Source organism: Chaetodon auriga, chromosome 15, assembly GCF_051107435.1.
Source record: "Chaetodon auriga isolate fChaAug3 chromosome 15, fChaAug3.hap1, whole genome shotgun sequence".
Taxonomy (NCBI): Eukaryota; Metazoa; Chordata; class Actinopteri; order Chaetodontiformes; family Chaetodontidae; genus Chaetodon; species Chaetodon auriga.
Window position 1 is genome coordinate 15,910,310 of NC_135088.1, and position 27,857 is coordinate 15,938,166.

The window sequence follows — 27,857 nt, forward strand, 5'->3', positions numbered from 1 at the left end:
TATTACGTCACTCACACCTAGAAAACAGATCACAAAGCTGTCACATGGACAGTAAAAATGAGTTGTGTTATCAGCTGTTACTATGCAAACTGTTGCATGGCTGCATCTTTAATGGTTTGGTTCACCCAAATTACAAAATAATAATAATAATAATAATAATTTTCTCGCTTCTGGTAGTAGCAGGTCAAATAGTTTTGGTTTTACGTGTCCAGGTTTGTATGATCTGTAGACTCTGCTGTTTTCATACGGACGACTTTCTATCAAAGAAATAGTCCTTATGGAAACAGCTAAAGAGTTTTCTGGCTAAATTCAACAGTGTTGTTAATATATGCAGATCTAGATAGCACTAAAAGTAAGTAAGAATATAATTTTTTTATAGGCTAAGTGAGGCGTACTGACCCTTTTATTTTCTCATTACGCACTGAAACTTCAGAATCAGCAGGAGTCTGAAGGCTGCTTCAACCTGCGATTAAGCCATTAAGACATGTTAGTAAGAGTGCAGCTGCGTTTTAAGTTCTGAAACACCAACCACTAGAGAGCACCGACATTTAATCTGACACACTAACAGTAGCTCGCCGGCTAAACAGCTGCTCTGAAATAACTGTTTACAGTTTACTGGCTCAGGTTTGGCAGCTGGAACCATAAAGGAAGAGTTCACTACTTTTACCCTCATGTTCGTTAAAGCACTGAACATTTTTAATGTTGGTACACACCCAACCCTAATCCGTTTCTGCTGGTCTTTCAGTTGATGTCACAGTTGGCCAGAGTGACAATTAATCAACTAGAGTGTTGAGTGTTGGGGGGGGGCAAACGGGCCAAGTCTGAATGTAAAACAGCACCTTCTGCAGCACAGCTGGTTCAAAGTGTCGATATTTTAACAATGAGGAAACTCCTTACGAGGTGTTCTGTGTTATTTTATGCTGATGTCTTGGTCATTTTTGGAGATAAACAATGACCACATTCTTGAGTCCTTTGGTAGATTTGGAAAATGTAGACATGGAGTTGTGCTCGTGGCCATCTGTGCTGAAACATCCGATCCTCGCTGGAAGCATTCAGTTGTTTTATTTTGGACTGACATAAATATTAAAGAGGAAGTTCTTCAGTCAAATGTCATTTTCTTGATGCTGGAGGAGAACTTCTACTTTCTTACATTTCCAGGAAATTTCTGAATAACCTAACTATGGGATTCAACGGCTTCTGAAATGAATATTTCTGTATTTGCCATTGACCTCCACCTCCTTGTCAAACTGCCCCTCAAACACTTTTCTCCTCTCAGGCTGTCAGCGGCATGTTGTGATGCTGCTTCATTTGCTGGTTTGTTTTTTTAAGTGATACATGGCCGCACAAGAGTCCATTGACCCACTTTGTGTCTCAATCCTTTATTTAAGTAACTGGCTTTTTGTCTAATGATGCTAAATATTTTAACAATGGTGTAAAATCTGTAGATTGTGGTTTTATTTACTGAAATGTCCTCTGAAGACATGTTATGGTGCGGCTAGTTCACACAGTTATGCAACTGCAACAGGCAGCTTTTTTCAGCTAAAATGCTTTAAAAGTCATCTGACCAGCACCAAACGGCAGACAGACCAGGTTAGCATCCAGCTGGTGAACACAGTAGAGCATTTAGCAGCTTAAGTAGAAAAAATGTCCATCAAGGGGTCAATGCAGAGCTAAAAACAGAGTGAATACTGTACTTACATTCATCAGGTGAACGCAAACACGACCCAGATGAATGCAAATGTTGCTCTGTGCATGCCGAATGTGAAACTGTCTGTTCGCCATATCAGCTCAAAAGGTGACAATATGCCAATTTTGTGTTCACAGTTTGCGTGCACTGCCCATGTGTGTCCAAAAAAAAGGTTTCAGATAAAGTATGAGAGCAGATATAAGGTTGTCTGCCATTAGCACAGCAGTGTTACTGCTCTCTCTTGTTAAGAGTTGTTTTGCTGCCATGCTTTGCACCTTTAATAATTAGACTGACCCAAGAGGAGCAGGAAGTCACTGTTTGTACCTGATTAAATGCAATTAGCATGAAGAGCAGAGGACACTGCTCTCATTATTTCTCATATTAGTCTCATAAAAGTTGTCAGGAGTTCCTGCTTAGAAAGCCTTTACTAATACTTAGGTTATGTAGGTAGGATAGCAAGCACAACACCATTAATGTTAATTAATGGCTGGCAATGTTCATGTCATTTTTATTCTATCCGGCTAACAATGAATGATGCTAAATAATGTAAGCAGCAATAATGCTTCACTGCTTCATTATGAATAATTCTGCAGCTCAACAGGAACACAGTGCTCACTAGTTGTGTAAAAATAGACCTGTTTTGAAAGAAAAAAAAAAAAACAGTGATATCCTGTGCTGTCCCTGCTCGGAGTAGATGACTGTGTGAACTGGTGATATTAAATGCTGCCCACAGAAAGCATCTCAGTAAATAAAATTCTTCTACTCATGCACTTCCACTCCCTCTCCTTGAGTGAATGGCAGCTTTGTTTCAGCTGTCAGGGTCGATTAAATCGTTCTCCCATAAACAAACATGGTGGTGGAGAAATGGAAATGAGCTGCCCCTCCAGCGGCCCCACAGAGGATGTACCATTCCAACATCTTCCAAAACCCCAAATCCTGGGTGCTTTCAACGAACGACCAACAAGTTACTTGGACTTGGCCTTCTGTTTGAGGGCAGCTGCAAGTGCAGGTTTTGGGGCAGGTTCAGGGGCAGATGAGGGTCTCACCGAATCATACAGACTAAGGCACCTGCAGCAAAACATGAACCAACGTCAAAAGACAAAAACAGAACAGAAAGGTTTTCCTGTTTTGTTTGAATGACAGTAAGAGCTCATAAAAGAACATTATATAAAGAGCAGGTTACTTACAGGTTTCTGATTTTCTTTACAAAAGCTCTGACTGCTCTAACGATCCTCCTGATCCGCACCTGTCAGCAAAGCAACACAAAGGTCAGTGCAGTCAAAGCATTTCTGTATCTAATGTCTGTTTCTTCCCACGTTTAGTTCATGCATATTTTACTATTACTCATTTTTTCTGCCTGTGTTGTAGTTTCATGCCCTAGCAAAAGTTTCAGTGAAAGACATGAAAGTCTCACCTGCTGCTTTTTGTACAAAAGAGGAATGGAGAAAACGGCAATCACAGCTGTCCAACAAAGATGAAAGAGAAATGAAACTTCAGTACTATTTCACAGATTTATTTCAACTTGTAAATTGCATTACGTACAAACCCATTTTACTCAGCAACATGTATCTGCGTGATGATTGTTGAAAGAACTGCTCACCAGTTATCACCAGAGTCAGTCCGTTGGTTTCGAGGCCGACGTAGGTCAACAGATACAGGAGCACAACAAACTGAGAGGAAGAGCACAGAAGAAAATTAGATTGTTAGGTTGAATTATTCAGTAATGTTTATAAAAAAATGTATGAGTTGATTTATTTTATTATTATTATCATCACACTCAGACCTTAATAGAGTCGATCATGCTGTCGATGAAAATTAGGCGTTTGATCTCTGTGACGGCAAAGGCGATCAGCAGCACCACCTCCTCTACCAGCATCACTGTCTCCTTATCTGTCAGGGTGCTGTCATTATCCAGATACGACCTGGGGACAGAGAGGCACACGTGGACTGACATGATGCAAAACAGCTGAGGTCCTACATTTAGCCACAAGTGCAGCATCACTGAAAGCTTCGACCCATGCAGAGTAGTGCAGCAGCATGCACTGTGGGCTTAAAGTTGGAAAAACAAACCAACGATGGTCTAAGTCAACTTTAGCGGACTCACTGGAAGGGGTGCACACCGGGGTTCCAGCGCAGCACCTCCAGCAGCTTATAGTAGAGACGGAGGGGGAAGGTGACACACATTGCACCCAGACAGACGTGGGAGAGTACAGTGATGGCGCTGAGCTGGAACACACTGGCCAGACCGATCACCAGCCCCGTGAACACCACACCGGTCCTCCTCACATTCCGCCAATACACCAGATCCACAACTGCCCAAGAAGACACACACATGTTAGAAACAGGAGATGAACAGGTGACAGGAAAGATGGCTGATGGTAGGGAAAGCACTCTGAGCTACTTTTTAAGAGGCTCAGACTTTGTTTAAGGTCGTATCATATCAGTTTTCCAAAACCCTGTGAAAGTGACACCACTTTGAGATGCAGTGTGTGTGTGCGCGTGTGTGTGTGACTCTCACTCCTTGTTCAAATGACCCATGTGATCCTTTATCTTCCTCTGTTTATTACAAACAAGAGTGCTGGTGCTGACACACATCGCTCTCTGTGTGCCAGAGATGTTTGAGGTATATGAGAGGAAAATGAGCAGTAAGTTATTCAAAAACATAGATTTTGAGATTTTAAGAACAGTTTTGGAGCGGTCAAACACTCTGTTTGAACTATATATAACAGCAACTACACCATCAAATGTGCTGTGTTGTCTATTCGGCTTTATGTTCCAAGAAAGAAAGAAAACATCTGACATGAGAAAAGATCATGAAAATAACATGAGCATCAGCATGCAGATCTTGCCTTATATACAAATCAAAGACATCCCAGACAGTAGCATCTTTTTGTTCATCTCTTTTCTTGCCAAAATAGAAGATATTTTAGGAAAAAATATGTCTCTGCACAATTGGGTTGCTTCTAATAATGCCCATTTCTGAATGAGTAATGAATAAAAGAATAATTACATGAGTCACAGTATGATATTAGATCTTCAACCACCAAAACATTAAAGGAGCCTCCTAACTCCAGCGTTAATCTCAAGGTAATCACCTGATTAAAACAAACTCTTGGGATCTCACAGTTAAACATATGCACAGGAAGGCACACACAAACAACAACTTGGACAAGACTCTGGTGAGGCAGAAACATACTTGTGCTGTCACACCTATGAAGTATCTTTCAACGCTGATTCTAGTTATAATAGCAAAAAAATAGCCCTGACAAGACAACACTTATCAAGCTTCTTTTCTTATGGGACAATCTGGACCTTTAAGAATGAAACAAACAACAACATTCAATCAGCAATAGGATCTCATTTAGTTTCTTCTGTCCATCTGTCTACCAAATGAAAGACATGCTGCACTTATGTGACTGGTCATCCTGTCTGTATTCACACCTGCCCAGCAGAACAGAAAAAAAAACAGAAATTCTCTCTTCCTCCTCCACCTGACAGCTGGACTCTGACCAGCTCCCTGTCTGCTCTGATTCACTTTACTTAAAGCTGTCACCATTTATTTCCTTACGTTTGGTGGCCATTTCAGCTGCAATCCGTCTTGTTCTTCCTCTCTTCCTTTGCGCTCCCACTGTTGGCTTCCACCCTAGGCTTTTTTTGGCCACCCCAGCTCCGTCAGCAATATAAGGCCTGGCTGGCCTAATTTTATCCTGTATTGGATACCCCCAGTTTGGATTCACACACACACACACACACACACACACACACACACACACACTCCAATTGGGAACCTGAGACATCAGCATGTACATGTCCCTCAGCTTTCAGAGACTCTCTCAGCCAGCTGGTGGCCGACCTGGACCCAGAGGCCTTCACATGCAGCCAGAGAAACAGCTTTTAATGTCAAATTCATCACCAAGTCAGGAGTAATAAGAACACAGCCAATGTCAGCAGGCTGCTACCTCCTCCAGCTGTATACTACAGCATTCATGACAAACTATTGAATTTATAATAGAGCCTGAATCATAACTAGAAATACGGTGCTTCACTCATCACATTTATCAAATGCAGGTTAGAAAGACATGCAGGCTCGTTGCTCTGCAGGTTCATTATGTGAGATTTACGTAGCCTTTAATTTCTGCTTCATGTAAGTGTCTCTGATGACACTAACATACTCGCTAGCTATGTCTATACCAACAGTAATATCCAGTTGTTGTTGTTGTTGTTGTTGTTGTTGTTGTCACAATATGGTACAGTACAATAGATACTGCATGGTGCACACTATTGTGGAGAATATATGTGTACTCTTATAGCATGTCCTTCACATTGTTTGCTCAAATTCCTCCAGATTCTTCTAAAATTCTTGTTACTCAATGTAGAATCTTGCACAACAGATATATTTTTATATAAACGGTTGATTTCATATTGTTTGTTATTTATGGTTGATTTATATTGTTGTATAGTGTGCATGTTTCTTACATATTCTCTAGGGTATTTGTTATTTCCCTTTTCTGTTTTTGTTTTTTTCTCTTCTACAATGGGAACAACTGCAACTGACCCAATTTCCCCTCTGGGATCAATAAAATATTCTGATTCTGCTTCTGAGATCATTCATTTTGCTATAGTATGACGTGGCTGCTCAAAGATGCTAATGTGATTATTTTGTCCTTTCAAACTAACACTCGCAGGTGTGGGAATCCACCACGTTCAGGTCTCTCCTGTGTGTTTGGAGCACACTCAAACTCAGAGGTCTGTCTCTGTCGTACATACCTCTGTGACAAGCTGCCATCACACCATCATGACAAGTGAGTTTAATTAAACATTTGAGAATGTTTCTCCATCTTTTCCTGCCTCAAATCAAAGTAGGCCTTTGAGGAGAATTACAGAGAGTGGCAATGTGATCCCATTCAGGGAACTGTGCCAAACCAAACAGCTGTAAGTCATGTTGTGGTGACATTCAGAATCATGCAAGACCAAAATCATATGTCTGCTCATTCAAAATGAAATAAACAGTCAAGACATGCAGCAATCTTGGCCCTATAACTCTATAAACTTAGAAAGCATACATATTTGTGACTGCATTACTGCAATAATTGCATCCAGCCTATAACAGATATTGCTTTATTGTCACATTAAGAACAAAACTATGTTTCACAATCGTATTCTGGTGAGAACAGAGCTGCAACCATGATGCAGTTCAATATATCATTTACACAGATAGAACAGTTCAATCGTTCACAAAAATAAACGATGGAATAATACAAACATAATAACAACAATCAAATCTGTGCTGAATGTCCAGGGTCACTACAAGCAATAATAATATTTCATTACACTGGAAACATTACAGATAGCAATCTCACTCATAATTAAAGACTGAATGCAGCTCTGGTGTCAGATTGTAATTGGTGGGTGATGAGTATGAATCCCAGTGGAGGATAAATACACTGTCACCACGCTAGATGTATAAAAATGAAATATGAGTTTAAAGGGATCATCTGTGTTTAGAATGAAAATAAGATTACTTCCCCCTGTGTTTCTGCTTCCCACCGTCACTCACATAGTGTGCACTAAATGGCCGCCTGTCCTGTAATCCACATCAGTGGCAGCCCATAATCCCAACCGATCAAAGGTTGAGATTACCAAAGATGTGGGAGGGGCACAGGAGGACGGTGAGGGAGGGTGAGCTCAGACATGACAGTGGCGATGCATGCTAGGCAGGGATTGGTGTACACAAATAGCCAGCCAATCACAGCGGAGGCAAGGGAAAATAACAAGGCAAGGGGAGAGCTGGTGAAAGAGGGAAGAGCGATGAAAAAGCGAGGGAGAAGGTGAAATCACAGCAGCGCAGAGGAGAGACCAAACAAGGAGGAGAGGAAAGATGAGTGGAGCAGTGAGCGCTGATCAGTGAGGTCTCCAGAGAGGAAGAGGAGAGGAAGGAGATGAGCAGGGAGAGGAGGGTGAGCAGCCAGCACTGAGAACATCCATCAGCTCAGGCAGCCATGCTCTGAGCCCTGGAGCAGCAGGGCTACGCAGACACTGCACAGGCCCACCATCAGGCCCGTCTCAGCCCAGCCACAAACACCGGGGCAGGGATAAAAGAAGATTCCCATCACATCAGCTGTGCACAAGAGCCATGAGGACAGCCAGGAAGGGCAGCGTGGAGATGCCTGCGTTTATGCGGCAGCTGGTGAAAGAGACGGAGAAGAGGGTCAGCTCTTTCTTCAAAGGGGGCCGTGGAGGAGCAGCAGAACGAGAGCAGCCAGGGGAGGGGGAGAAGGAGGAGGTCATCCCCAGCCCCTACCTGGACCGACCGGTCCTGGACAAGCTAGCAGAGGAGGGCTGCGCCCGCTGGGGCCTCACCTATGCCCTGGGAAGCATGCAGGGCTGGAGGGCCAACATGGAAGACTTCCACAACTGCGTGCCACAGTTGGGTGGAGAGCTGGCTGACTGGAGCTTCTTTGCTGTGTTCGATGGTCATGCGGGCAGCACGGTGGCACAGCACTGCTCCCAGCACCTTCTTGGTCACATCCTGGCCACAGGTGAAAGATATGGAACTGCAAATGCATGAATGAAATGAATATAAAAGATCAAAGATGTGGGCTGTTGATTTCTTTTCAAAGGGAAATACAATTTATTGATTTATTAATGCACAGCTAGGTTTAAGATGTTCTGGTCTTGAAATTGTATTCTTCCCGGAGAAGAAAGAGAGAGATGATCCTTTTCCCTGTTATCAGACATCAATATCATGACTGATCATTTCTCATTGTATTCTGCAAATATCTATCCTGTTCTATGTAATGATTTGTTTTTGTTGGTGTTGCCGGATTCAGAAAGCATGAAGGATTCCAGCGTTGTATGTGTTTGTGCACACAGGTGGAATGGGACCAGAGGACGACCCTGAAAAGGTGAAAGGAGCCATCATCGAGGGCTTCCTGCAGACAGACAAGCACCTGCACTCTGTAGCACGTCGAGAAGGCTGGGAGAGGGGCGGTACCACAGTGGTGGCCACTTTCATCTCACCGTATTACATCTACTTTGCCAACTGTGGTGACTCAAGAGCCATGCTGTGCCGGTCTGGCCAGGTTTGCTTCTCCACTGAGGACCACAAACCTTACAGCCCTCTGGAGAAAGAGCGCATTGAGAGCGCAGGTGGCTCTGTGACCATCCAAAGGATCAACGGCTCCCTGGCAGTGTCCCGCGCTCTGGGAGACTTCAGCTACAAGGGTGCTGAGAACCGGACGCCCAGCCAGCAGATGGTGTCACCAGAGCCAGAGGTGTGCGTGGTGGAGCGCTCACCTGCGGATGAGTTCCTGGTGCTCGCCTGCGATGGGGTTTGGGACACCATCAGCAACGAGGAGCTTTGCGCCTTCATCCACAATCGGCTGCGTGTCTGCACTGACCTGAGGGACGTCTGCACTCAAGTCATTGACCTCTGTCTCTATAAGGTCAGAACCTGCTGCTTGCCAGTGCACAGGCTATCTTAATCCTGTTCAATTACTCAGTGATTCAGCGTTTCTACACATTCAGTAGTTTAAATTTCAAATCCTTTTAACTGATTATAAACAGAAAACCCAATTTCAGAGTAAAACTGCGTTACATCATTTTTAATGGGCTGTGGATTTTATGTAATAACATAATCCCTTAAACTGTGGCTGTGTTGAGTTGGTTTGGTTTAATCTGAAGGATGCCAGGGTCGTTCCACTTTTTTTTATGCCAAAACAGCTCAGCTTTATGAGGGTAACTCAGGGACAGTTTCTGTTTAATTAATAGTACACAAACCTAATCAATTGCAATCAGTCTAGATGACTTTCAAAAAAATAGTTACATACATACATACATACAATAGTTTTCTTATATCTAACTTTTCTATCCAACAGCTTTGCTCAGACAGACGGTACATAACAAAAATAATGTCAGTCAGAAAAGAAACTGTTTGATACAACAAACAAATTCAAAATCAATTGTATCTTGCTGAGTGTGGAGTTCCACTAGGGACTGTACTGGATCCTCTTGTTTTTCTTGTATATATAAAATGGTCAAAGGACTTGTTGGTATAGTTATTACTTTCTATATGCAGGTGACTTGATCATAAAATCATCTTTTAAGTCGATACAGCAAGCTTGTTAGCAAACAGACAAAAGTATTTATTCCAAGTCATGTTTCTAGCGATCCAAAGAAAGGAAGTCCTACAGTATTTATTCGCCTTTAGCTCTGATTTGGTCTCCACAGACTCCTGACGAAAATGTCTGGCACTGTAGCATGATGTTCAATTTTCATCACTTGCTTGTCACTAACTTTGTCCAATGCTGGACAGGTAAGCTCTGAAAATTACACTAACGAGAGCGATGAGAATGAACCAAAGCAGCTGAAGTTGAACCAATGACACAAGAATGCTAAGAGATGCAGCTCTGACTTCTGCTATGAGCTTGGTTCAGTCTCATTTAGCCTGTGGCTGCTGTTCATGGTAATAGTGTGACAGACCACCTTAAAATAGAACATCAGGGGTGTCAGAACAGGTTATATGGGATTCTTCCAGGTTCCTATGAGGACTCATTTCAGCCACTCTCACTCTGAGAGTGTCAGACGGTTGAAGGAGGATATTCGAGAACACAGAATTATTCATCACACCACCCTTATACATAAAGAATAATTTCAGACAAGTGGGGGAGAATAATTAGTCCACTACAGCCATCTCCACTCAAATCTTTTCACTAAGCAGTAACTAATCTGTAGAATAAGGGAATATCTTGTCAAGAATTAATAGAATATATTGGGTTTATTGTACATTGTGTATTTTTTTAGAGTCAAAGAGACACATCCAGATAAACATGTCTATCCAGATAAACATAAATATAGGCCACATGTGCACATGCTAACCTCTGTGCTGCACTCTATTTGGCCGTTATGTCCATCATATCACTCTGTTATGTAACAGGGCTTCAGCCTGACCTCAAAATGTCACAGCTTCTTCTGCACTCCATGTATACTTTCCAGCTCCGCTGCATCTGTGTGGCACTGGCGCATACACCTTGAAGTGAAAATGATCTGTTTCTAAAACAGTTGACCCAGGATGAAATAATTTTTGATATGTTGACCTTCGTGAGGTCAGCCATTACCACTCAACTCTGCTGATGCCACTTCTCTCCACAGGGCAGCCTGGACAACATCAGCATCATCCTGCTGTGCTTCCCTGGAGCCCCCCAGCTGTCAGCAGAGGCATTACACCAGGAGGCCGAGCTGGAGGACCTGCTGGAGTCCAAAGTAGCAGGTGTGTGGATATAGATGATACATAAGGGACGCTGTTGGCTGTGTACTGTCATATTAGGCATTCAGAGACCTTGTTTTTGTCCTGGTTTCATGTTGAAATCTTGTTTTCTTGAGGTTACTGGTTTGCAGTCAAAGCACACTGAGATGAAAGTCTTGCACTCGTCCAGCTTCATGATGGCAGACAGACATGTTTACTCACTAGAGCACCAAATGTGTATTAATACGCAGCCAAAAATAGTGCCCAATGTATTTGACCCATTCAATGGCTTGGAGCTGAACTCACTGAGAGATGAACTAACACACTGTAAAAATATGCCTCCAGGCTTATTCTTTAAGATGTGTATAAAACTTGAGAGAATTGCCATAAACCTTCCAAATGTGCTTTTATGTTTGTTTCTATGTTTTTGCTTTAATGTCTGGCAGAGATCTACGATGAGCTGTGTGCCCACGGGGAGGATCCTGACCTGCTGTCTGTCCTCACAGTCCTGGCATCCACTGTCATCCCTGGATTACCACCAGGTGGAGGCATACAGAGCAAGTAAGAGACACAACATGACTGTTTATGTATGTGTGTGTGCATCTGTACCCTGTATCAGGAAGTGACACCATGTTACTTGTGTGTGTTACAGAAGGAACTGCATTATTTCAGCTTACTATCAACAAAAAGAGACGCACAAGCCCACACTGCCAAACGTGAGAACAAATTACACATTTGTCCCTTTCTAACCATTAGATGACATGATATTCCTTCACTATACACAGTATATTCACCTTTATCTTCATTACCTGCAGGGCCTTGGAGGCTCCTGAGAAGTCCAGCTGGGTTTTGTCTCCTAGGATCCATGGAGGGGCTGTAATTAATGTCAATATTAAAACTGTTTTCTTCATGTGTGCAATTTGACAAAAAGGGAGATGATTAACAGACAGGGATGTTTGTTTACATCATGCCAGCAAGCAGCATCTTGTCATAACAAATACAATGTAAAAATAGATCTAATAAAGCCTGATACACTTTATATTTCTACAAGAAGGAAATTTTGTAAACCTAACTCAGAGACACTGATCCAGCAACAAACCTCTGCCTCATATTCAGTGAACAGATGACACAGACAATAATTTCAAATGATATAATGAACAACAGCCAACTGTGAAATTGTACATATTCATTGAATAAAATAAGGAACTGAGTAGATGTAGGGTTATATTTTGAAGATGATGTTTTAAGAGTAGATATAATAAATAATATAAATAATAATGAAAGCTTTTGCCTTTCCTCTGTAGGAAGGAAAGATGAAACATTGTCAGGGCGACAGCCAAAAGCTCCATATGTTTCAACAGGGAGTGCTAACAGCGCCAACAGCTGGCCAGCTGATGGGAATGCACAAATATATCTTTTCCCCTGGTGGTCGAAAGTGACAGGCAAATAAACACAGATGAAACATTTAATTCTGCTAATTAAATCTCAACACATACATGTACACTTAGTCAAGAAAAAGTACATTTCACACACAACGTACGTTCTTTTTGAAGAGGTGTTTACTTTTTGTTTTATTTTAAACATGTAGAAGTCCGTTTAGTAGAAGTGACATTTAGGAAACGAGTTGTTTGTTAAAATTATTGTGAACAAAAAAGATTAAAATATTGGCCAAGCATGCTAAAATCTATATTGACTGAACAATCAAAATATATGTTACATGAATAATTTCTACATTATTCATCTTTTTTTTTTTCAATTCTCTCTATATGTCAACCTTATTTTTAAACACGATCTTCAATACAGTGTATGTGAAATGTATTTTTCCATAAGTTGGATAACATGATGATATGTACTGTGCTGCCTTATTCATCTTTTTATATAGCTGATAAAACAAACAGCATCAGAACGGGTCACTTTCAGGATGGATCATTTTACCTGCATCATACTGCATTGTTACTTTCTTTCAGTGAGTAATTATCTGTGTATAGACGTGACATGATTGTTCATGATTGTTTTCAACCTAAATAAAGAATATTTGACTGACAGCATGCAGTATTTTTACTCACAATAATTCATTAAAGACAGTGAAGACAATTCATCAAGAGTGACCACTGGAGGAAAATAGATTGTAAGAGCTCTAAGAAGGAAGCTTTTCTCATCATCCCAAGCACCTGCCGCCTAGATGATACAGAATGGATCAAAATGGCTTTTCTTGCATAGGAAAGGGTCTCCTTCAGCCAGCCGAGGAGAGCCTGCTTCTTGCTCTCTGCTCTGCTGATGTGATTCTGCGACTATCTGTACAGCACTTACTGACATAAGGACGTCCTCTACGGGCCACGTTTGATTAGATGTGCTCTATTGAATACCCTGGATCTCAGTGCTCTTTCGTGATTACTATGAATTTCAATGACATGCATTGATGAAACGAAATGGACAACTCGTGAGCAATCAGCAAATTAAAATGTCTCTTTCTCAGTGCTCGTGAGCTCCTGTTGTGGGTTTAAGAAGCTCTGTTGAAATACAAATCACGATTCAAATGTTTCACAAATGCAGCTAGATATCTAAGAGGAGACTGTTGATATTGTGTTTATGTCTGTATATTCACTATTCCTGACTACCACCTCACATACAACTGCATTAATTGAGGAACTCAGGGGACATGTGCAGCACTCTCAAATCAGCAGACCCCTTTAAGTGGTCCTTCACTGCTTCTTTCATCTGATTGCTTTTGTATGAGCCAATCACTTCAGGACATCAGACCCCTCTTCACAGCCACGTTGAATTCTGTAAAATGATTCGTCTTGTTGCTCTTTCTCTACACAGAACAAAATGTAATCAATTATTTGATGTCCAGAATCCATGCTGGAGCTCTGCTATTATCTGCATAGACTTCCACTGAAGTTGCTCAGAGAGGTGCTGAATGGACGCTAATTAGAGGGAAATTATTCTACTCTCAGAATGATGACAAATGATGACAGATGACAAATTGTCGACTTTCTCTGAATCAGTCAATGAGAACATAAGATGGATTACGGCTCCAATATAGGGAACCTAAAACAATGTACACAAGCTCTTAATGGTGCTACCTGTCCACACTGGTTTCCTGTAGGCGATTATTCATGATGGCCAAAGCACCCACACCACCAGAGAATCCATTCTGATGGCCGTAGCTCTGCCGTGGGCCCTGGTGAGCTGTTTCACTCAGCTGCTTCTGCAGCAGTGCCAGAGACACCTTATTGGACACCATGAACTCATTGACAGAGATCATCTCTCCTGACAGACGACGACCGACACACACCCCATCAGCCACCGCACCTGCATCCGTCTCGCTGTCGCACACCGTCTCCACCGAGCCCTCCGTGTAGCGGTGTCTTCCTGCAGGGCAGTGGGATGGGATGGGCTGCACGGTGTTGCGCTTTAAACGTTTTTGCCTGAGGTGTGCAGGCAGGCGCCTCTGGTTGGGATTTTTCTTCTGGAGGCAGGGGCAGCAGAGCCGCCAGCAGCCGGGTGTAGAGCAGGAGCACGGCTGATGGCGCCCCGAGCAAACCAGCTTACCCACAATCCAGTTGAGAGTTTGCTTGATGATAATAGAAATGACATTGAAAAGTGAGTAGATACAACACACGCCCATTAAAATGAAAAGGCAGTTCCCGAGGCGGTAAGCCTCCTGAGACTCATACTGCTGTCTCTGACTGCTCACCAGGTCCCCGAAGCCAATGGTGCTGAAGGCCACAAAGCAGAAGTAGAGGGAGTCCACGTAGCTCCAGTTCTCCATAGAGCTGTACAGAGTGGAGGCACTGCATGCAATCACAATGGATGCCACACCCAGGATCAGCATCACGTAGTAGACTGATGGCTTCCAACCCTCCAGGCTGTCCTCCTCACCGGACGACTCCTCCCTGCTCGACACCACCCCAACTCCAGCACACCTCAGTCGACGCTCATGACACCAGCGCATGATGTAAGCCAACATCGTGATTATCCTCTCCAGGAAGAGGTTAAAGAACAGGATGGTGGCAGCACAGCCAATGAGACCATAGAAGATTAAGAATATTTTTCCAGCTATGGTTGCTGGTGTGGTCATGCCAAAGCCTGGAGAGGAGAACCACAGAATAAAAGGTTAAAAGGTCATGGCCATCATTATGGGGTTGATACCTGAAAAGGATCATGGATCATCTAAGAACTTTTCGAATTAGCATCTTAAAAAAAACAAACGGTATCAAGACTTACCAATAGTGGAAACCACTGTGCCTACAAAGTAGAAAGCTCCAGAAAAGTCCCAGCGAGGCCTCAAAGTGTCCACTCTGATCCCGGCTCCGTTTGCCTCCTCGTACTGACGCAGCAGAGTGTGCAGGGCACCCAGGTTGACCCTATACCTCTGGGTGAAGTTGTCCAGTTGCTGCTTCCAGAGGCGACGCGCGCGCAGCTCAAAGGGGTGTTCCAGGGCGGAGAAGATGGCTGCCCCACATAGTAAGTAGAGTAGGATGAGGCCAGCCAGCAGGCAGAAACGGGCATTGTCCTCATTCATGGGTGCCCTGGGGCAGCAGCAGCCACCAGCAGTCCTCCTCTGAGCCATGAGCACAGCAGCAGCGCAGATACACCACAGCAACAACATGCACCGCCTCCACCAGTGCCGCCGAGTCACACGCTCACAGTATGCGCTGCATGCATCACCCACCACACAACATGTATGCACTGGCTATATAAAGCACTTTTGGTTTCTGTGCACAGCAATACATTTGGCTCTACTGCAAATGTGGAGGAGGTTACTGAGGGCTGCTTTGATCATTTAGGAGAAAAATGATGCATCTGAAGAGAATGCAGCTGTAAGAAAACAAAAAAAAAAGACGTATTTTACCTGCAAGTTAACTTCAGTGTAAGTATTTCATTATTATTCCATTTTGCATAACTGTATATGTTTTATTTTTTCCCCTTAATATGCAAAATGATTAAAACCAAAATCCAGACCAAAATCTGACTGAAAACATGCTAAGCTTTGGTTAAATTGGCACATCATAATTCATAAAAACATTTTAGTAAGTAGCAGTTTCTGAAATGCAATCAACTCACACGCGCACGCACACATCAAATAGTCAAAGTTTACAGTAAAAATAAATGAAATAAAACACAGTAAACACAGTACCTGGTCTCATTGTCAGCAGCATCCGTCCCCCGAGCTCTGCCGGTCTGCTGTGCTCTTTCCATGGATCTGCTGAACAATGACCAGCGAGAGGAAGCCTCTTGAGTTTTTTGTGCAAACTGAAAGGCTGTCTGATGTCTCATCTGTCACACACTGACATCACCATCCCTTAGCTCCCCCCCTCCATCTCTAAGCACACCCTGGCTGGCGCAGTCATCTCCTCATTTCGAAAGCAGTATTCTTCCTTTTCAAGCCCTCATTTCACTTTATTTTAACTTCACCTTAAAGAGCTACAAGTGACAAAAGGTTGGCTTTGGATAATTGGTCCGTCAGTCACTCAGTTACATCTACCAAGCGTGGACCAAAGGGTTTCAAGTCCTGACTAGAGCACAGCATCAACCCTGATTGTCCACTGATACTGAAACCAACCACTTTAGCAGAGGTCTGAACATTAGAGAAGGGTCTGTTCAAATGCCAGCTCAGCAGGATTAATTTAAATGGCAGAAATATAAGAGCAGAGTTTGCCCCTCTGTCTTTACCACCACTGAGGTGTCCTTGAGCAAGACACTCAACTCCAAAGTGCTCCAGCGGGGTTTGAGCTCAGACTGTGGTTGCACTGTGCAGCTTCCAGCCCCTCTCAGAGGGCTTTTTGTTGTTGCTGCAGACTGTGTGGGAGGATTTGTTGAGCACGACCCTGTTTGTCTGTTCATCCCTTTAATCTCGTCTGGTACTGCAGGTAAGGGCAGGGGTTCCCTCTGCCTGCCGTCTGATGGCTGAATGACAGGAGTGGACAGGTGTGGAAGCTAGAGAGCACATCTGCCTTCATCTCACCTTCACCCTGTGTCAGGTGTTGAACTGTCAAGTTTGATTAATATTCTCATCTGACATTGGCGCAAAATTAACAGTGTAATATGCAGGCTACTAAAACATATATCTTTATTACTGTGCTGTAAATTTAGTCAAAAGGCTAATTGTCATCTCAAGTTAATCTGCAGTTTGTCAACCTGATTGCTGTCTACTTGCCTTCACTGTTGGTAGTGGACAGCAGTGCCATCTTTCAAATATCTGGAAAGCATTCTCTGTGAGGACAGTGGCATCTACAACCACATCCAGGGCAGCATTAAACATGCACCGTCTTTCAGAATACAACTTTCAATCCTCCACAAAGGTTGCCGTACAGCAAGTGGTCTGTGTTGCCATCCTCCGCTGTGAAGCTTGGGTAACCTACAGTGGTCATATTAACTCCTCAGAGCGCTTCCACAGGCGCCTCCCCAAGCACATCCCCGGAATTACCTGGTGTGAGCATTTGCCTCATACTGAAACACTTGCAGACCAACTGCAGAAGTATTGAGGCCTTGATCACCCAGAGCCAGCTGCAGCAGCTGGAGCACGCGATAAATATGCTCCCATGTTGGCTGCCCCGCAGACTGTTAAAAGGCCAGCTACATCATGGTCGATGCTCAGCTGGAGGGCCAAACAAGGCTTTTATTATATTGTGGGCGATGTGTATGGTGACATACCACAGATGTGGTATGTTTATATACAGTGAGTGTATGGAAGTGCTGTCCAAGACAATAGATACTTATCTCACAGTTTTTTGTCCTTCAGGGTTTTCTTTGGGTGACTACAAGACCCCCAAAGATGAGGGAAAACACAGATTTGACAAAACAGGACCAGGGGGAGAAAAGAGATGAGGGAGGACCCCAAGGAAATGATAAAAACACTCCAAAGAAAACCAAGGATGAGAACAAAGATATTCACCAACCCAAAGATGAAAACAAGATGAGGGAAGCAATGGGTCCACAGAAAAACACGGAAGAGCACAGTGAGGCATAAAAGCATGTTGAACCCATTATGTTTCATTATATTTTCTGCAACATCTGCAGTAACAAAGAATAACTACAAGGCTAAAAAGAGTCTTTTTAGATACTGAATGCTTACATGAGATTATCATGCTGTTGTAAATGCAAAATAAATGCAGAGTATTTCCCTCAGAATCAGTGGAAGGTGAATTATAACTTTGCATTTTCATTGAAAGTTACTCTCTGCTGCTGTAATCTTATTGTCCTTTCTCTTCTCTTTGTTCAAATGGTCCAGCCTAATGGTGCAATCTTATGTAAAGAGAAAACCACATGGTCTCTCTGTCTCCCCCACGGCCTCAGCAACAGCAGCAATGAAACAAAGAGTACATAATAAATAAATAAAATAAGGTGAGATGTGGCTGTAAGCAGTTTAGCTGATAAACAATGCACTGAATAATAATGTACATCCACCATTGCTGCCTTTGGGTTGGGAGTTTAAAGCCAAGCTGGCACCTCTGTGATTTGAGCTAAATGCTAAAGCAAAGAAACTCTGGCTAACGATGCTAACATGCTGCTCAGTGAATTTTGATATTTTGCAGGTATAATGTTTACCATTTCCACCATCTTAACTTTGCATGCTAGCATAGCTTAAAAACAACAACCCTGTTGTTTGCCCCTCATAACCCAAGGCAAACTAAATCATTTCAACCTTGTGCATTAATGATGCTAATAGTGAGGCACACAAATCCATTAAAGAAATGCAGGAAATAAGGCCACTTTACAGCATCACAGCTTCAGCACCATTTTAATGAGACAGTGTAACATTTAAACTGCTGATCATCTCAACTCAGAGGGGGTAGCCACATCTTTGGCTTATAATTGCTCATGCGACAGAGGACAGAAGCACCACCAATCTGAAATAATGAGTGGGTCACCTCAAGACAGTTGGGTCTGAAGTCTCCTGCTGAGGCTAGAAAATGAGATTGTGCTTGTAGGTCTATGCAGTGGTCAAACTTTACAAGGCTCATGTTGCTCAGAGATCCCATAAATCATCAGTGGCCTCTGGACCCACGTGGCGGGTCTGATTTACTGAAAGAAAACCTGTTCTGGAAGAGAATTTACTCGATGACACACTTTGCAGAATGTGCCGTTACTGTAATCAATCACATCCTCCCGTTTTTACACCCTCATGCTGTATTTTCCAATAGAGTTCATTCCCACAAATGAACACAACCATTTCGGGAGCCTTCACTCATGACTGGTGAGTAAATTTCCACACATGTTTAGAGTGGCTTTCAAGTCACATGGTAGCATGTTGGTCAGTATATCAATGAGGTTGTCCAGACCCCACAGGTAGCCATCTTCTCGATTGCCCTCTACCCACGGAGTGCGGTGGTCCAAGGTGAGGTCCGCCGGCGTGGTCACAGTCTTTCCAAAGTCAATCATCCAGACTCCTGTTCTGCCTGTCCAGTCATGTACAAACAGTAAAGAGCTGCCCACAACCTGCAGGGATACAGCTGTTAGACAAAGGTTCCACCACAGGACAAATGTTCTCAGCTTGTTCTCAGCTTATACAGCTCTTTTGGAAACAGCTCAGTGGTTATTTACCTCTCACTTTACATTTCCAAAATGCTGTTCACATCAACAACATCAACCACACTGTTCAACAAAACCGTCTCACATCTGACCTCATGCGCTCTGAAGAAGTCTGACACCTCCAAAACTTGTCGCAACTGTTTCAACCGTGTCAGGTAGCCCCACTGAACAGAAAGACACAAGATTTACAAGAGAGGAAAGAAAAAAAATCTATGAGTACATGAAAGTCAGCGGGGGTCAAACTCACCACAATGTGTGTATTGGAGTCAACAAAGTTGTCGAGTGCTTCCTGCACTTGCGCTCTGCTTTTGGTCCTTTTGAAGTTTGTGTAACATTCTTCATTTGCCTTCTGCACAGGAAATGTACAGGTTAGAGCATTATAACGCAAAATCTGGAGCTTTTAGACAATGACAACAGACATTTAGTGGCACCTTTTTCAAGGATTTACTCCCTGTACATTAAGATAATCTATGACCTGACAACCATCTCTGATGAGAACTTACCCTGAATCCTTCGATACGGAAACCCAGAGTCGCTGTGGAGCTGAGAGTCTCCCTCCACTGCATGTACCTGGTTTTCAGCACCGCCTGCTGGGCTCGTTCCTGGACTGTTGGGGCCTCTGGGTCCACAGCCACCATCTTCTCATACATGTCGTGACGAGGCTGAGGCCGCTCTCGGGCCATCAGCAGCTCCTCCTCAAGGTATGTGCTGTGAGGGACAGTGTGTCAATGTCAGTGGAAAAACATGTCCTGCTTTAACATAAGACCCAATAATGTGATTTGAGTGTAAAAGAGAAAAAAGATTCTCCATAAAATTCTTTGTAACTAAATTAAGTCACTATTAAATTTCTGTTGTTTTATAATGTTGAATTTCAGCCTCTAAAACTGTTTGAGCCCGAATTAAGCATTTGTAACTAAGTTTGTGGACTATTTAAACCACTGTCAATTCTCCTAAGAAAACTTTTTCTGCTGATTTTATTATTAAATTATGTCTCATTGGTGTAGTTTTTGTTATTCGGGATATATCAAAAACTATAAGGACTTTTTTGATCATTTTTGCTGCACTACATACAAAAAAATCTAATTCAACTGCTCTCAGTCATAAATATTGTCCTGTTTAAACTAACCGACTGCCCATCTTGCAGTCCATGATGGCTGGTGTGTTGAAATGGGTGAGCAAGTTATCCATCATGTTGTAATCCTGCTCGTCCCGCTGCACCACACCGTGGTAGGCTGGAACAAAGGGCCTCAAAGCGTCCTCCATCAGCCTGAGGTAGCATTGTTGCTCCCCCTCACAGAACCTCTTCAGCAGTGTACCATAATCCCCAACACGAAAGCTCCCTGAGAAGCAAGCAAGGAAGAGAAAACTATTTTTTTAACCAGAATTAGACCAAAGTGAAAGACAAATGAGACTAGACAAAACAAACCTGCATGCCCGACCACTTGCAGCCACTGCTCAGGTTTCTTGGGAGTCATAGGAAAGAGAGATGAAGACCTGCAACTTTTGTGTTTCTTCCATGTGGAGTTCTGCATCAGAAAAAAAAAACACAAAGGCTTCAGTCAGTCATTCTTTAGCACGCACACACAGTAGGTCACACTCCTCTGCTGCCTGTGTTGTTCTGCGTCTTTACCAACACGAAGCAAGGACCTCAGACTTCAGACTTCACCTAATGGGTGATCATCTCTGTGGAAACGGCCTAAGACAGGGTTGGCTCTGATCTGATGCAACAGGTTCATCAAACATTTACAGGAAGTGCTTATTTTCTGCTGAAAACCACTATTAACCATTGAACCAAACAGTGGAAGGCTGAACACACAGATGTGGCAATGTCAACGCAGAATCTGGCTCCCAGTGTTGAAACTGTGTTGAAAATGCAATGCTCACACTATTGTGTAAATTAATTTGTTGATCAGGGCAAAATGAGTATATTACGATACCGATTAAATAATTAACTGGTAACAGCTTCAGAAATATGAAGCGATGCTGTCTGTTCATCAGATCATCATAAATAAGGTACTAATGTAGCAGTACTCTTTTCAATTCATTGCAGGTTTTATCTTTCTCATAGACTGCAGATCATACAGCAAAGACATAGTCAAGGTGAGGGAGGATATCATATCGTAACATATCATGGGACATGTGCATCTCATGCAAAAGATGCCTAATGTTATATTTTGCAGTTGCGGAAAGCAACTACTACTACCACACAACAATTTTAAAGGTATTTGTGCTTTATTTAGATGCTATTTTATACTTCTCCTTTTTACTACTTTTTACTCCACCAGATTTATTTGACAACTCCAGCTGCTATAATCACTTTATGTACACATCACATGATCAGTTCATAAAATATGATGCAGTGTTTCAGATAAAACAAACCAACAACTGTAAAATGCTGCTTCCACATTAATGCAAGAGTAACAATGACAATAATATAAACACATTGCATTTTTCTGCAAAATAGGTACTTCTACTTGTCATACTTAACAAATTTTGTGTTTTTATACATTTGCTTGCCTGTGGGGGGCAGCGGTAGGCCCGAGAGGCGTCGAGCCTCCGTCAAGTGTCCACAGAAGAAGAGGAGCAGCTGCAGCTCAAAGTAAAGAAGAAGAATTTAACGGTTCCCGGTTGTTGAACCGCCCCAGTCTGCACGGTGCCGGTGGCTTACTAATTGTTTTGGACTGTGAGGTACCGCTGGTCAAGCGACTAACGTTAGCTGTTTGGCTTCACTAAGCTAACGCACCGCAATGTCTTTCCAACGAGAAGCTATGTGTTGACATCTTACCCAACTGAGGATCATTACTGCAACCAAAGGTAACGTTAACGTATTTGTGTTTAGCGTTTTTTCGCACACTCAGTTGCGTTGCATGGTTCTCGCACAGCTTTGTTAGCTAGCTACGAGTCAAACTAACTAACGATAATGTCCGTGCTAAGCTAGCTAACCTTAGCTAACGTTGGCCAGTTGGCGTTACCGAGCGAAGATGTCAACTCTCACTAGCTGATCTATCAACAGAGAGGTAAAACATAGCGTAGTGCTGGTTTAACTTCAGAAGTCCGCAGGTGCAGTTTAACAGAGTCGACTGTCAAACTTGGCGTGAACTAGCTAAGCAGACAACACCCCAGCGTCCGTAATGTTTTCTGTGCATACACAGTGAAGGATGATTAACACAGGTTTCGTGTCCTAGTCTCTTTCACTCTGCACGGAGAAAGTGAAGTCAAGTGCGAAGTATTACAGTAATGTAGCTCAGCAAAAAAAGAAAATAACAACTTACCTCGTAAAACACGCTTTCAAACACTTCCTGAGTCCCCGACATATGATATGACCTACCGACCAGAACTTTTTTCCAATAAAAATGATGACACCTTTTGAAATGGAGTCGGTCGGCTCGCTACCGCCCCTCGCGGTTTGTTTTGATGAAGCCAGACAGTCTGAGGTGAGCCAGGTGAGAGGGGAGGGAAAGCCAGGGTAACCATATCAGGGTTGGATTTGTCAAGCTGTTTGATGTGATCTGGATGGATCCATTTGGTCTGAGGCTCTGAATCCTCGACCCTCACCGCACTATGAGACATGTGCAACACTGAGCTCTCCTTTTTTTGGCAGTCTTTGCAAGAAAATTTGATTTCTTAGTCAGATCTTGGTCACAATCGCGCTTAAGACCTTGTCGTTTGTTCCTGGTGTCAGTATTCATGGGAATAATGGATTTCTCTTACACCACCAGACCCAGAGTGATGGAGGAGGGCTCTGAGGTGATGGAGGATATTGTATTTCGAGGAGTGGAGTTTTCTGTGAAGATAGAGGTGGACAAGGGTCTCCTGATAGTGGAAATCTCTGACTCACTGACAGCAGATCAGTGGAGAGGGGACTTTGATCCAGCATGTAAGTAGCATACATTTATTCTAGATCAAACATCAGGTGCAAATAGTCTCACTCACACCGTGTGAATTCTTTTTTCAGACATCGAGGATCTCACCCGCAAAACTGGCAACTTCAAGCAGTTCCCCATTTTCTGTAGCATGTTGGAATCAGCTGTTAGAAAGGTATGTTTGAAGGTGCACTCGGAGAGAATGGGGGAAAGAAACGAGGAGGTGGCATAAATGCAAACAGAGTCGCTGGAAAAATGTGAACAGACACAGATTTGCTCGAGGCTGTGTGAGCTAAGGCGAGACTCGGTCATTCAAGTTCAGTGTTTCCACTCGAGCGAAAAATGCACAGTTATTCCGAGCTGTCTTATCCCTGCTCTCCCTTCCATTAATACACAGGAACAGTGGCCAAAAGGAGAGGGACTGTCGTATACATACAGTACAAGCACAGCACACACACACACACACAGACTTGTGTGTGCTGTTCAGTCCTGTCTGTCAGGCCATTTTAGGCTAAAACAGAAGTAATACACAGACCATAAAAATAGTCAAATTTGTGAAAAGACAACTTTATATCACCTTAGATTCACAATTCTCAAAACAGAAAAATACAAAATTGTTCTTATTTTTGTGTATTTAAATCTAAATTAAATGATATAAACATTTTTTTGCTGTCCATGTGGGCCAGGCAGACATGAAACCTCTCGATTTTAGTTCAGTTTTGTCTCTGACTGGATGGTCATGAAGTCTGTTTTGTTTCTGCAGACGAGTGATTCCGTTACGCTCGACCTCTTGACCTATGCTGACCTGGAGCTGCTGCGGAACAGAAAGGCGGGAGTGGTTAGTCGTCCTCGCGGCCATCAACAGCCATCCGCTCTGACTGCCAAAAGATATTTAATCCTCATATACACCGTGGAGTTTGACAGGTGTGTGTGTATCAAAGTGTATTTATTCACTTATGAAACATAAGCTTGTTTTCTGATGGATGTCATTTCTCAGTGTTTTGTCAGTGGTAAGAACTCTGTAACTGTTTTGTGTTCATAGGATACACTACCCGTTACCCCTGCCCTACGTGGGCAAGCCTGACCCGGCTGCACTACAGAAGGAAGTCCGAGCTCTGAGGGCTGAGCTCAGCACTGTCACATCTCATGGAGCTAACAAATCTGCAGAACTGGAAATACAGCGGCTACGAGCAGAGTAAGCTGCACTTAATCTCCATCAGCAGTATGCAGGGATGTGGGACTTTTCATTTCTTTATGTTTCATATTGTTTTCCAGGCTGGCTCTGGTGAAAGAAGAAAAGGAGGCCATGGCTAAGGCTCTGGAGCGACTGCAGCTCAGTGAAAGTGGTTCCACAGCCGGACGAGAGGACTGGAGGGTTAGAGACGTGGTGAGGACGCTGGAGGAGCAGCTTGTCAAGGAGAGGGCCAAAAGCCAACGCTCGGCGAGCAAGAGATGCCAGGAGCAGCGACTCCTGCTGGAGCAGGTGGACCTCTTCTGCTTCTCAGTAGTCAGATGAAAAGATTAATATTTTGTCCTTTGTCGCTCAGCTGGTTTTAACATTTTCTGCCCCGTCCCATTTAGTTGGAGGAGCTGAGGGCTTCGGAGTGTGCTCTACGCCTTCGTGTCAAGAGTCTCACCAATGAACTGGCGTTACTCCGGAGAGGGTTAGACATTCTAAGCGTGTACTCTATCTTTACTTTCTCTCTCTTTCATTCATTCACTTACGATGTGGAGCTAACATTTGAAGTCTGCATGTCGTTTGCCTACTTAGCGCACACCCTCTTTGTGTGTCTGCAGCAGAGTGACTCCCGTGTCTGCTCACATCAGCTCCCGAGTTGACGGGGAAATCTATCGCTCTCTCTCGCGCGACAGGAGGTCAGGGTACGGGGCGGTCAGGGCTCGCTCAGGATCCAGAGAACGGATGGAGAGCAGAGGGCAAAGGTCAGAGGAGAGAGGACGAAGAGCGGACTCCTCGGGACCACGTGCTCGCATACCCAGGCCGTCCCCCTCTCCCACTGGTACTGGCTCTGCTCATGATGCCGCAGTAGCTCGGCCTATTAGCTCTACAGTCTAAATCGAATTCTTTGCTTAGATCTCAGTATTGCCATTTACTGTCTTACAGGGTCACAGATACCACGCTTTGACCCAACTGCTTACATCCAGGACAGACAGCGCAGGCAGAAAGAGGCAGAACTCAAAAAGTTGGTTTCCATTATTTTCCCTGCGACACCTTTGCTGGTACGCCGGCGTTTGGAGCTGCTCAGAACAATCGTCTGAACCCTGTTTTGTGTGTCAGACAGAGGAAGGTGCGGAGAGACATGCTGACATCACCCATTGTCCCTGAGAGAGGGCGATCACGTTCCAGAGAGGCTTATCCTCAGATGGCCCGGTCCGGCAGCAGGGGCAGGAGTTTATCAGTGGAGCGGAGAGGGAGCAGGAACTCCTCTGAGAGCTCGTTAGTGGATATGGAGGAGATGGCCAAAAGTCTGTTGAGGTGATGGATTACCTTGGACAGGTTTTGTGAAGTCTCTGTTGTTTAAACTGGTTATTTTAATGTCGGTTGTTCTGTGTTCACAGAGGAAGAAAACAGACTTACAATGGACCCAGGGTGGTGAGTGACATGGTAATTATTGGTACTCTGTTTATGCTGGTCTCTCATTTGTGTATTTCAAGGATAAGGTGGGGCTAGTCTACATTTTTCTTACTGTCAAATCCCACGCATTTTTTCTCAATCATTTCATTTCAGCATTTCCCAAAACATCTGAGCAGTGTCATCTTTAAGAAGAAATTGCTTAATACACATTGGTACAAGTGACTATTTAAGGCAGCAGGATGGTATAAATGTGAATTTTCTTTTTCTAGTCTCGAGGAGGCCTTTTGACCAGAAAGCCGTTATGCAGTACTCCATCGCACAGAATGAAAGACAAAGGTAATTCATCACAAGTCTTACGCATTTTGCTGCAGTTAAATTATTTTAATTGGGGCAACAGAAAAAAAAAAAAAAAATCATCTTTCACATCTCCAACCCCAGACAGCTCTGCAGATACAGGCACTGAGCTGTCGGAGATCGATGCCAGGCTGCAGGCACTGCAGGAATACATGAGGGACCTGGACACGGGACACTGACAACCACAGCACAACCCGCTGTTCAAGCCGTTTGTGGATATGTTGCACAGCTCGGAGCTCAGGCCATCTTTTTGTTTTACTGTGCACAGACTGGGAAACACATGAAGCCTCAAACATGAGCGGTGGGTTTACCAGTAAATCCATGTTGATGTAAGAGACTGAAACTCCTTCTGGAGGGTCAGATGTCCCAGACTTCAGGAACCTACAGCAATCACTGTGAAAGACTAGCTTTTGTGGACTGAATTTATATATTTTTTTAAAATTGACTAAGTTTTTCTTAATTAACTTAAAATTTGACTGTGTCTGTGTTATCTTTTCTTTTTTTACAACATTACATGGACGTCACATTTGGCAGTACCTCAGTCCATAAACCCTCTACGTGCTTTTTGATGTTTCCTTTCCTTTTTAAAAACGAGATAAGATATAAAATCAGCATTGTCAGTGTGTATGTTTTAATGTACTCTTTCCCGCACGAGCCTGAATTCAACATATCCAATGCATTTGAAGCATTACAGTCGATACCGTGATGTGAAACTGTGGCGTTTTCTACGGTTGGGACTTCAGTGGACCTACTCTCCCTTTCATCTTACGTCCCAAACTCAATCATAAGACATTCATTTTGTTAAGGGAGCGATACTCATCGTCAAAGATACATTGTTTTGGACTGTGGGTGTTTGTATTTATGTGTACACAAATCCATACCTCTTTCATGGTGACCGTGCATGCAAGCATCTGAACACTGACACCTTTCTTATGATAGTGAAACTGCCAAATTTTGTATGAAACTGCTGTATGTATACATGCACAAAGACTCGTTCTAATTTTTCCCCAATGCCTTTTATACCATCTAAAAATCTAATTTATAAGAAACATACTCTGTGTAAAGACTTCTTTATGATCTTTCCAGGCCTTTACAGGTTTAAACACACTGCTTTCCTTTGTACTCATGTCAGTCGAAGTGGAGCCTGAGGGAAACCTTGAAGGGCCTCCATCACCGCAGCTGGCTGGTTTTCATTAATTAACAAATAACCTTCTAGCCAGGGAGCCTCTCTCTCAGGGGAGCACCGCAGTGTCTGAACAGCTGCTCTGTTTCTCCTGGGATACTCAGGAGGGACACATAAACGCCTTATGTTGGCTTATGTTGTAATGAAAGCTAATGCAGCACACACTGACTGACACTAATGTCCGTGTTTCTGAGGACAATCAAATAATGTGGAAATTATTTCCCCTCGCAAAGTTACAAATTGATTGTCCTGCATAATTCCTACAGAGCTCCCTCTCAACATTTCCATCAATAGCGCGTCGATCTCTTCCACCAGATTACAGAAATCTTTGCTCTACAGTGAGAAACTGCTCTAAACATTTCTCTCACGGCCTTAATCTTGTTGATGGTTCACAA

The 27,857-nt window shown here is 43.3% G+C and overlaps 5 protein-coding genes across 13 annotated transcripts; 2 read left to right on the top strand and 3 right to left on the bottom strand.

The window, feature by feature from the left end:
* Window positions 1-2,652: 2,652 nt before the first annotated feature.
* Window positions 2,653-5,268, bottom strand: rtn2b (reticulon 2b). Its single transcript, XM_076751461.1, has 7 exons — window positions 5,256-5,268; window positions 3,792-3,999; window positions 3,471-3,609; window positions 3,288-3,357; window positions 3,102-3,148; window positions 2,875-2,933; window positions 2,653-2,755 (listed from the first exon to the last, which is right to left on the bottom strand). Exons 1-7 carry the CDS (start codon window positions 5,266-5,268, stop codon window positions 2,653-2,655), a joined length of 639 nt encoding a protein of 212 aa, XP_076607576.1.
* A 2,188-nt stretch (window positions 5,269-7,456) lies between these two features.
* ppm1nb (protein phosphatase, Mg2+/Mn2+ dependent, 1Nb (putative)) lies at window positions 7,457-12,976 on the top strand. The gene is made up of 6 exons (XM_076750620.1): window positions 7,457-8,226; window positions 8,561-9,132; window positions 10,838-10,955; window positions 11,378-11,492; window positions 11,584-11,647; window positions 11,747-12,976. The coding sequence occupies exons 1-6, from the start codon at window positions 7,821-7,823 to the stop codon at window positions 11,762-11,764; spliced, it is 1,293 nt and encodes a 430-aa protein (XP_076606735.1). The 5' UTR covers window positions 7,457-7,820; the 3' UTR covers window positions 11,765-12,976.
* A 1,037-nt stretch (window positions 12,977-14,013) lies between these two features.
* On the bottom strand, window positions 14,014-15,507 carry kcnk12l (potassium channel, subfamily K, member 12 like). Of its 3 annotated transcripts, none has more exons than XM_076751278.1 (3): window positions 15,162-15,459; window positions 14,479-15,023; window positions 14,014-14,331 (listed from the first exon to the last, which is right to left on the bottom strand). In XM_076751278.1, the coding sequence occupies exons 1-3, from the start codon at window positions 15,457-15,459 to the stop codon at window positions 14,014-14,016; spliced, it is 1,161 nt and encodes a 386-aa protein (XP_076607393.1). The 3 variants fall into 3 exon arrangements, with proteins under 3 accessions (XP_076607393.1, XP_076607392.1, XP_076607391.1); XM_076751277.1 differs by having other exon boundaries at window positions 14,014-14,400; XM_076751276.1 differs by having other exon boundaries at window positions 14,014-15,023; window positions 15,162-15,507.
* A 3,154-nt stretch (window positions 15,508-18,661) lies between these two features.
* On the bottom strand, window positions 18,662-22,828 carry itpkca (inositol-trisphosphate 3-kinase Ca). The gene is made up of 7 exons (XM_076751318.1): window positions 22,742-22,828; window positions 20,896-20,995; window positions 20,596-20,809; window positions 19,973-20,177; window positions 19,717-19,818; window positions 19,562-19,633; window positions 18,662-19,376 (listed from the first exon to the last, which is right to left on the bottom strand). The coding sequence occupies exons 1-7, from the start codon at window positions 22,781-22,783 to the stop codon at window positions 19,122-19,124; spliced, it is 990 nt and encodes a 329-aa protein (XP_076607433.1). The 5' UTR covers window positions 22,784-22,828; the 3' UTR covers window positions 18,662-19,121.
* ccdc61 (coiled-coil domain containing 61) lies at window positions 22,010-27,322 on the top strand. Of its 7 annotated transcripts, none has more exons than XM_076751311.1 (13): window positions 22,010-22,283; window positions 23,189-23,346; window positions 23,425-23,507; window positions 24,096-24,256; window positions 24,375-24,527; window positions 24,608-24,815; window positions 24,914-25,014; window positions 25,130-25,350; window positions 25,455-25,533; window positions 25,629-25,826; window positions 25,910-25,955; window positions 26,195-26,261; window positions 26,364-27,322. In XM_076751311.1, the coding sequence occupies exons 2-13, from the start codon at window positions 23,199-23,201 to the stop codon at window positions 26,456-26,458; spliced, it is 1,560 nt and encodes a 519-aa protein (XP_076607426.1). In that variant the 5' UTR covers window positions 22,010-22,283; window positions 23,189-23,198; the 3' UTR covers window positions 26,459-27,322. The 7 variants fall into 7 exon arrangements, with proteins under 7 accessions (XP_076607426.1, XP_076607429.1, XP_076607431.1 ...); XM_076751314.1 differs by having other exon boundaries at window positions 24,914-24,996; XM_076751316.1 differs by having other exon boundaries at window positions 22,020-22,283; window positions 24,914-24,996; window positions 25,910-25,943.
* Window positions 27,323-27,857: the final 535 nt, after the last annotated feature.

Bases quoted from the DNA above. Each gene is read 5' to 3' on its own strand.
- rtn2b (XM_076751461.1), bottom strand. The intron at 3,358-3,470 runs GTCTGAGTGTGA...TCTTCCTCTCAG, and splicing joins GCATGATCGACTCTATTAAG to TTTGTTGTGCTCCTGTATCT. The intron at 2,756-2,874 runs GTAAGTAACCTG...GTTTTGCTGCAG, and splicing joins GTAAAGAAAATCAGAAACCT to GTGCCTTAGTCTGTATGATT.
- ppm1nb (XM_076750620.1), top strand. From the start codon at position 7,821: ATGAGGACAGCCAGGAAGGGCAGCGTGGAGATGCCTGCGTTTATGCGG. The intron at 8,227-8,560 runs GTGAAAGATATG...TTGTGCACACAG, and splicing joins TGGTCACATCCTGGCCACAG to GTGGAATGGGACCAGAGGAC. The intron at 11,493-11,583 runs GTAAGAGACACA...TGTGTGTTACAG, and splicing joins GGTGGAGGCATACAGAGCAA to AAGGAACTGCATTATTTCAG.
- kcnk12l (XM_076751276.1), bottom strand. From the start codon at position 15,507: ATGGCTCAGAGGAGGACTGCTGGTGGCTGCTGCTGCCCCAGGGCACCC. The intron at 15,024-15,161 runs GTAAGTCTTGAT...TCTCCTCTCCAG, and splicing joins CACAGTGGTTTCCACTATTG to GCTTTGGCATGACCACACCA.
- itpkca (XM_076751318.1), bottom strand. From the start codon at position 22,783: ATGTCGGGGACTCAGGAAGTGTTTGAAAGCGTGTTTTACGAG. The intron at 19,819-19,972 runs GTAAGTTCTCAT...TTTCCTGTGCAG, and splicing joins TCCGTATCGAAGGATTCAGG to AAGGCAAATGAAGAATGTTA. The intron at 19,634-19,716 runs GTGAGTTTGACC...CTTTCTGTTCAG, and splicing joins ACTCCAATACACACATTGTG to TGGGGCTACCTGACACGGTT.
- ccdc61 (XM_076751310.1), top strand. From the start codon at position 23,166: ATGGATTTCTCTTACACCACCAGACCCAGAGTGATGGAGGAGGGCTCT. The intron at 25,944-26,194 runs GTGAGTGACATG...TTCTTTTTCTAG, and splicing joins CTTACAATGGACCCAGGGTG to TCTCGAGGAGGCCTTTTGAC. The intron at 26,262-26,363 runs GTAATTCATCAC...CTCCAACCCCAG, and splicing joins GCACAGAATGAAAGACAAAG to ACAGCTCTGCAGATACAGGC.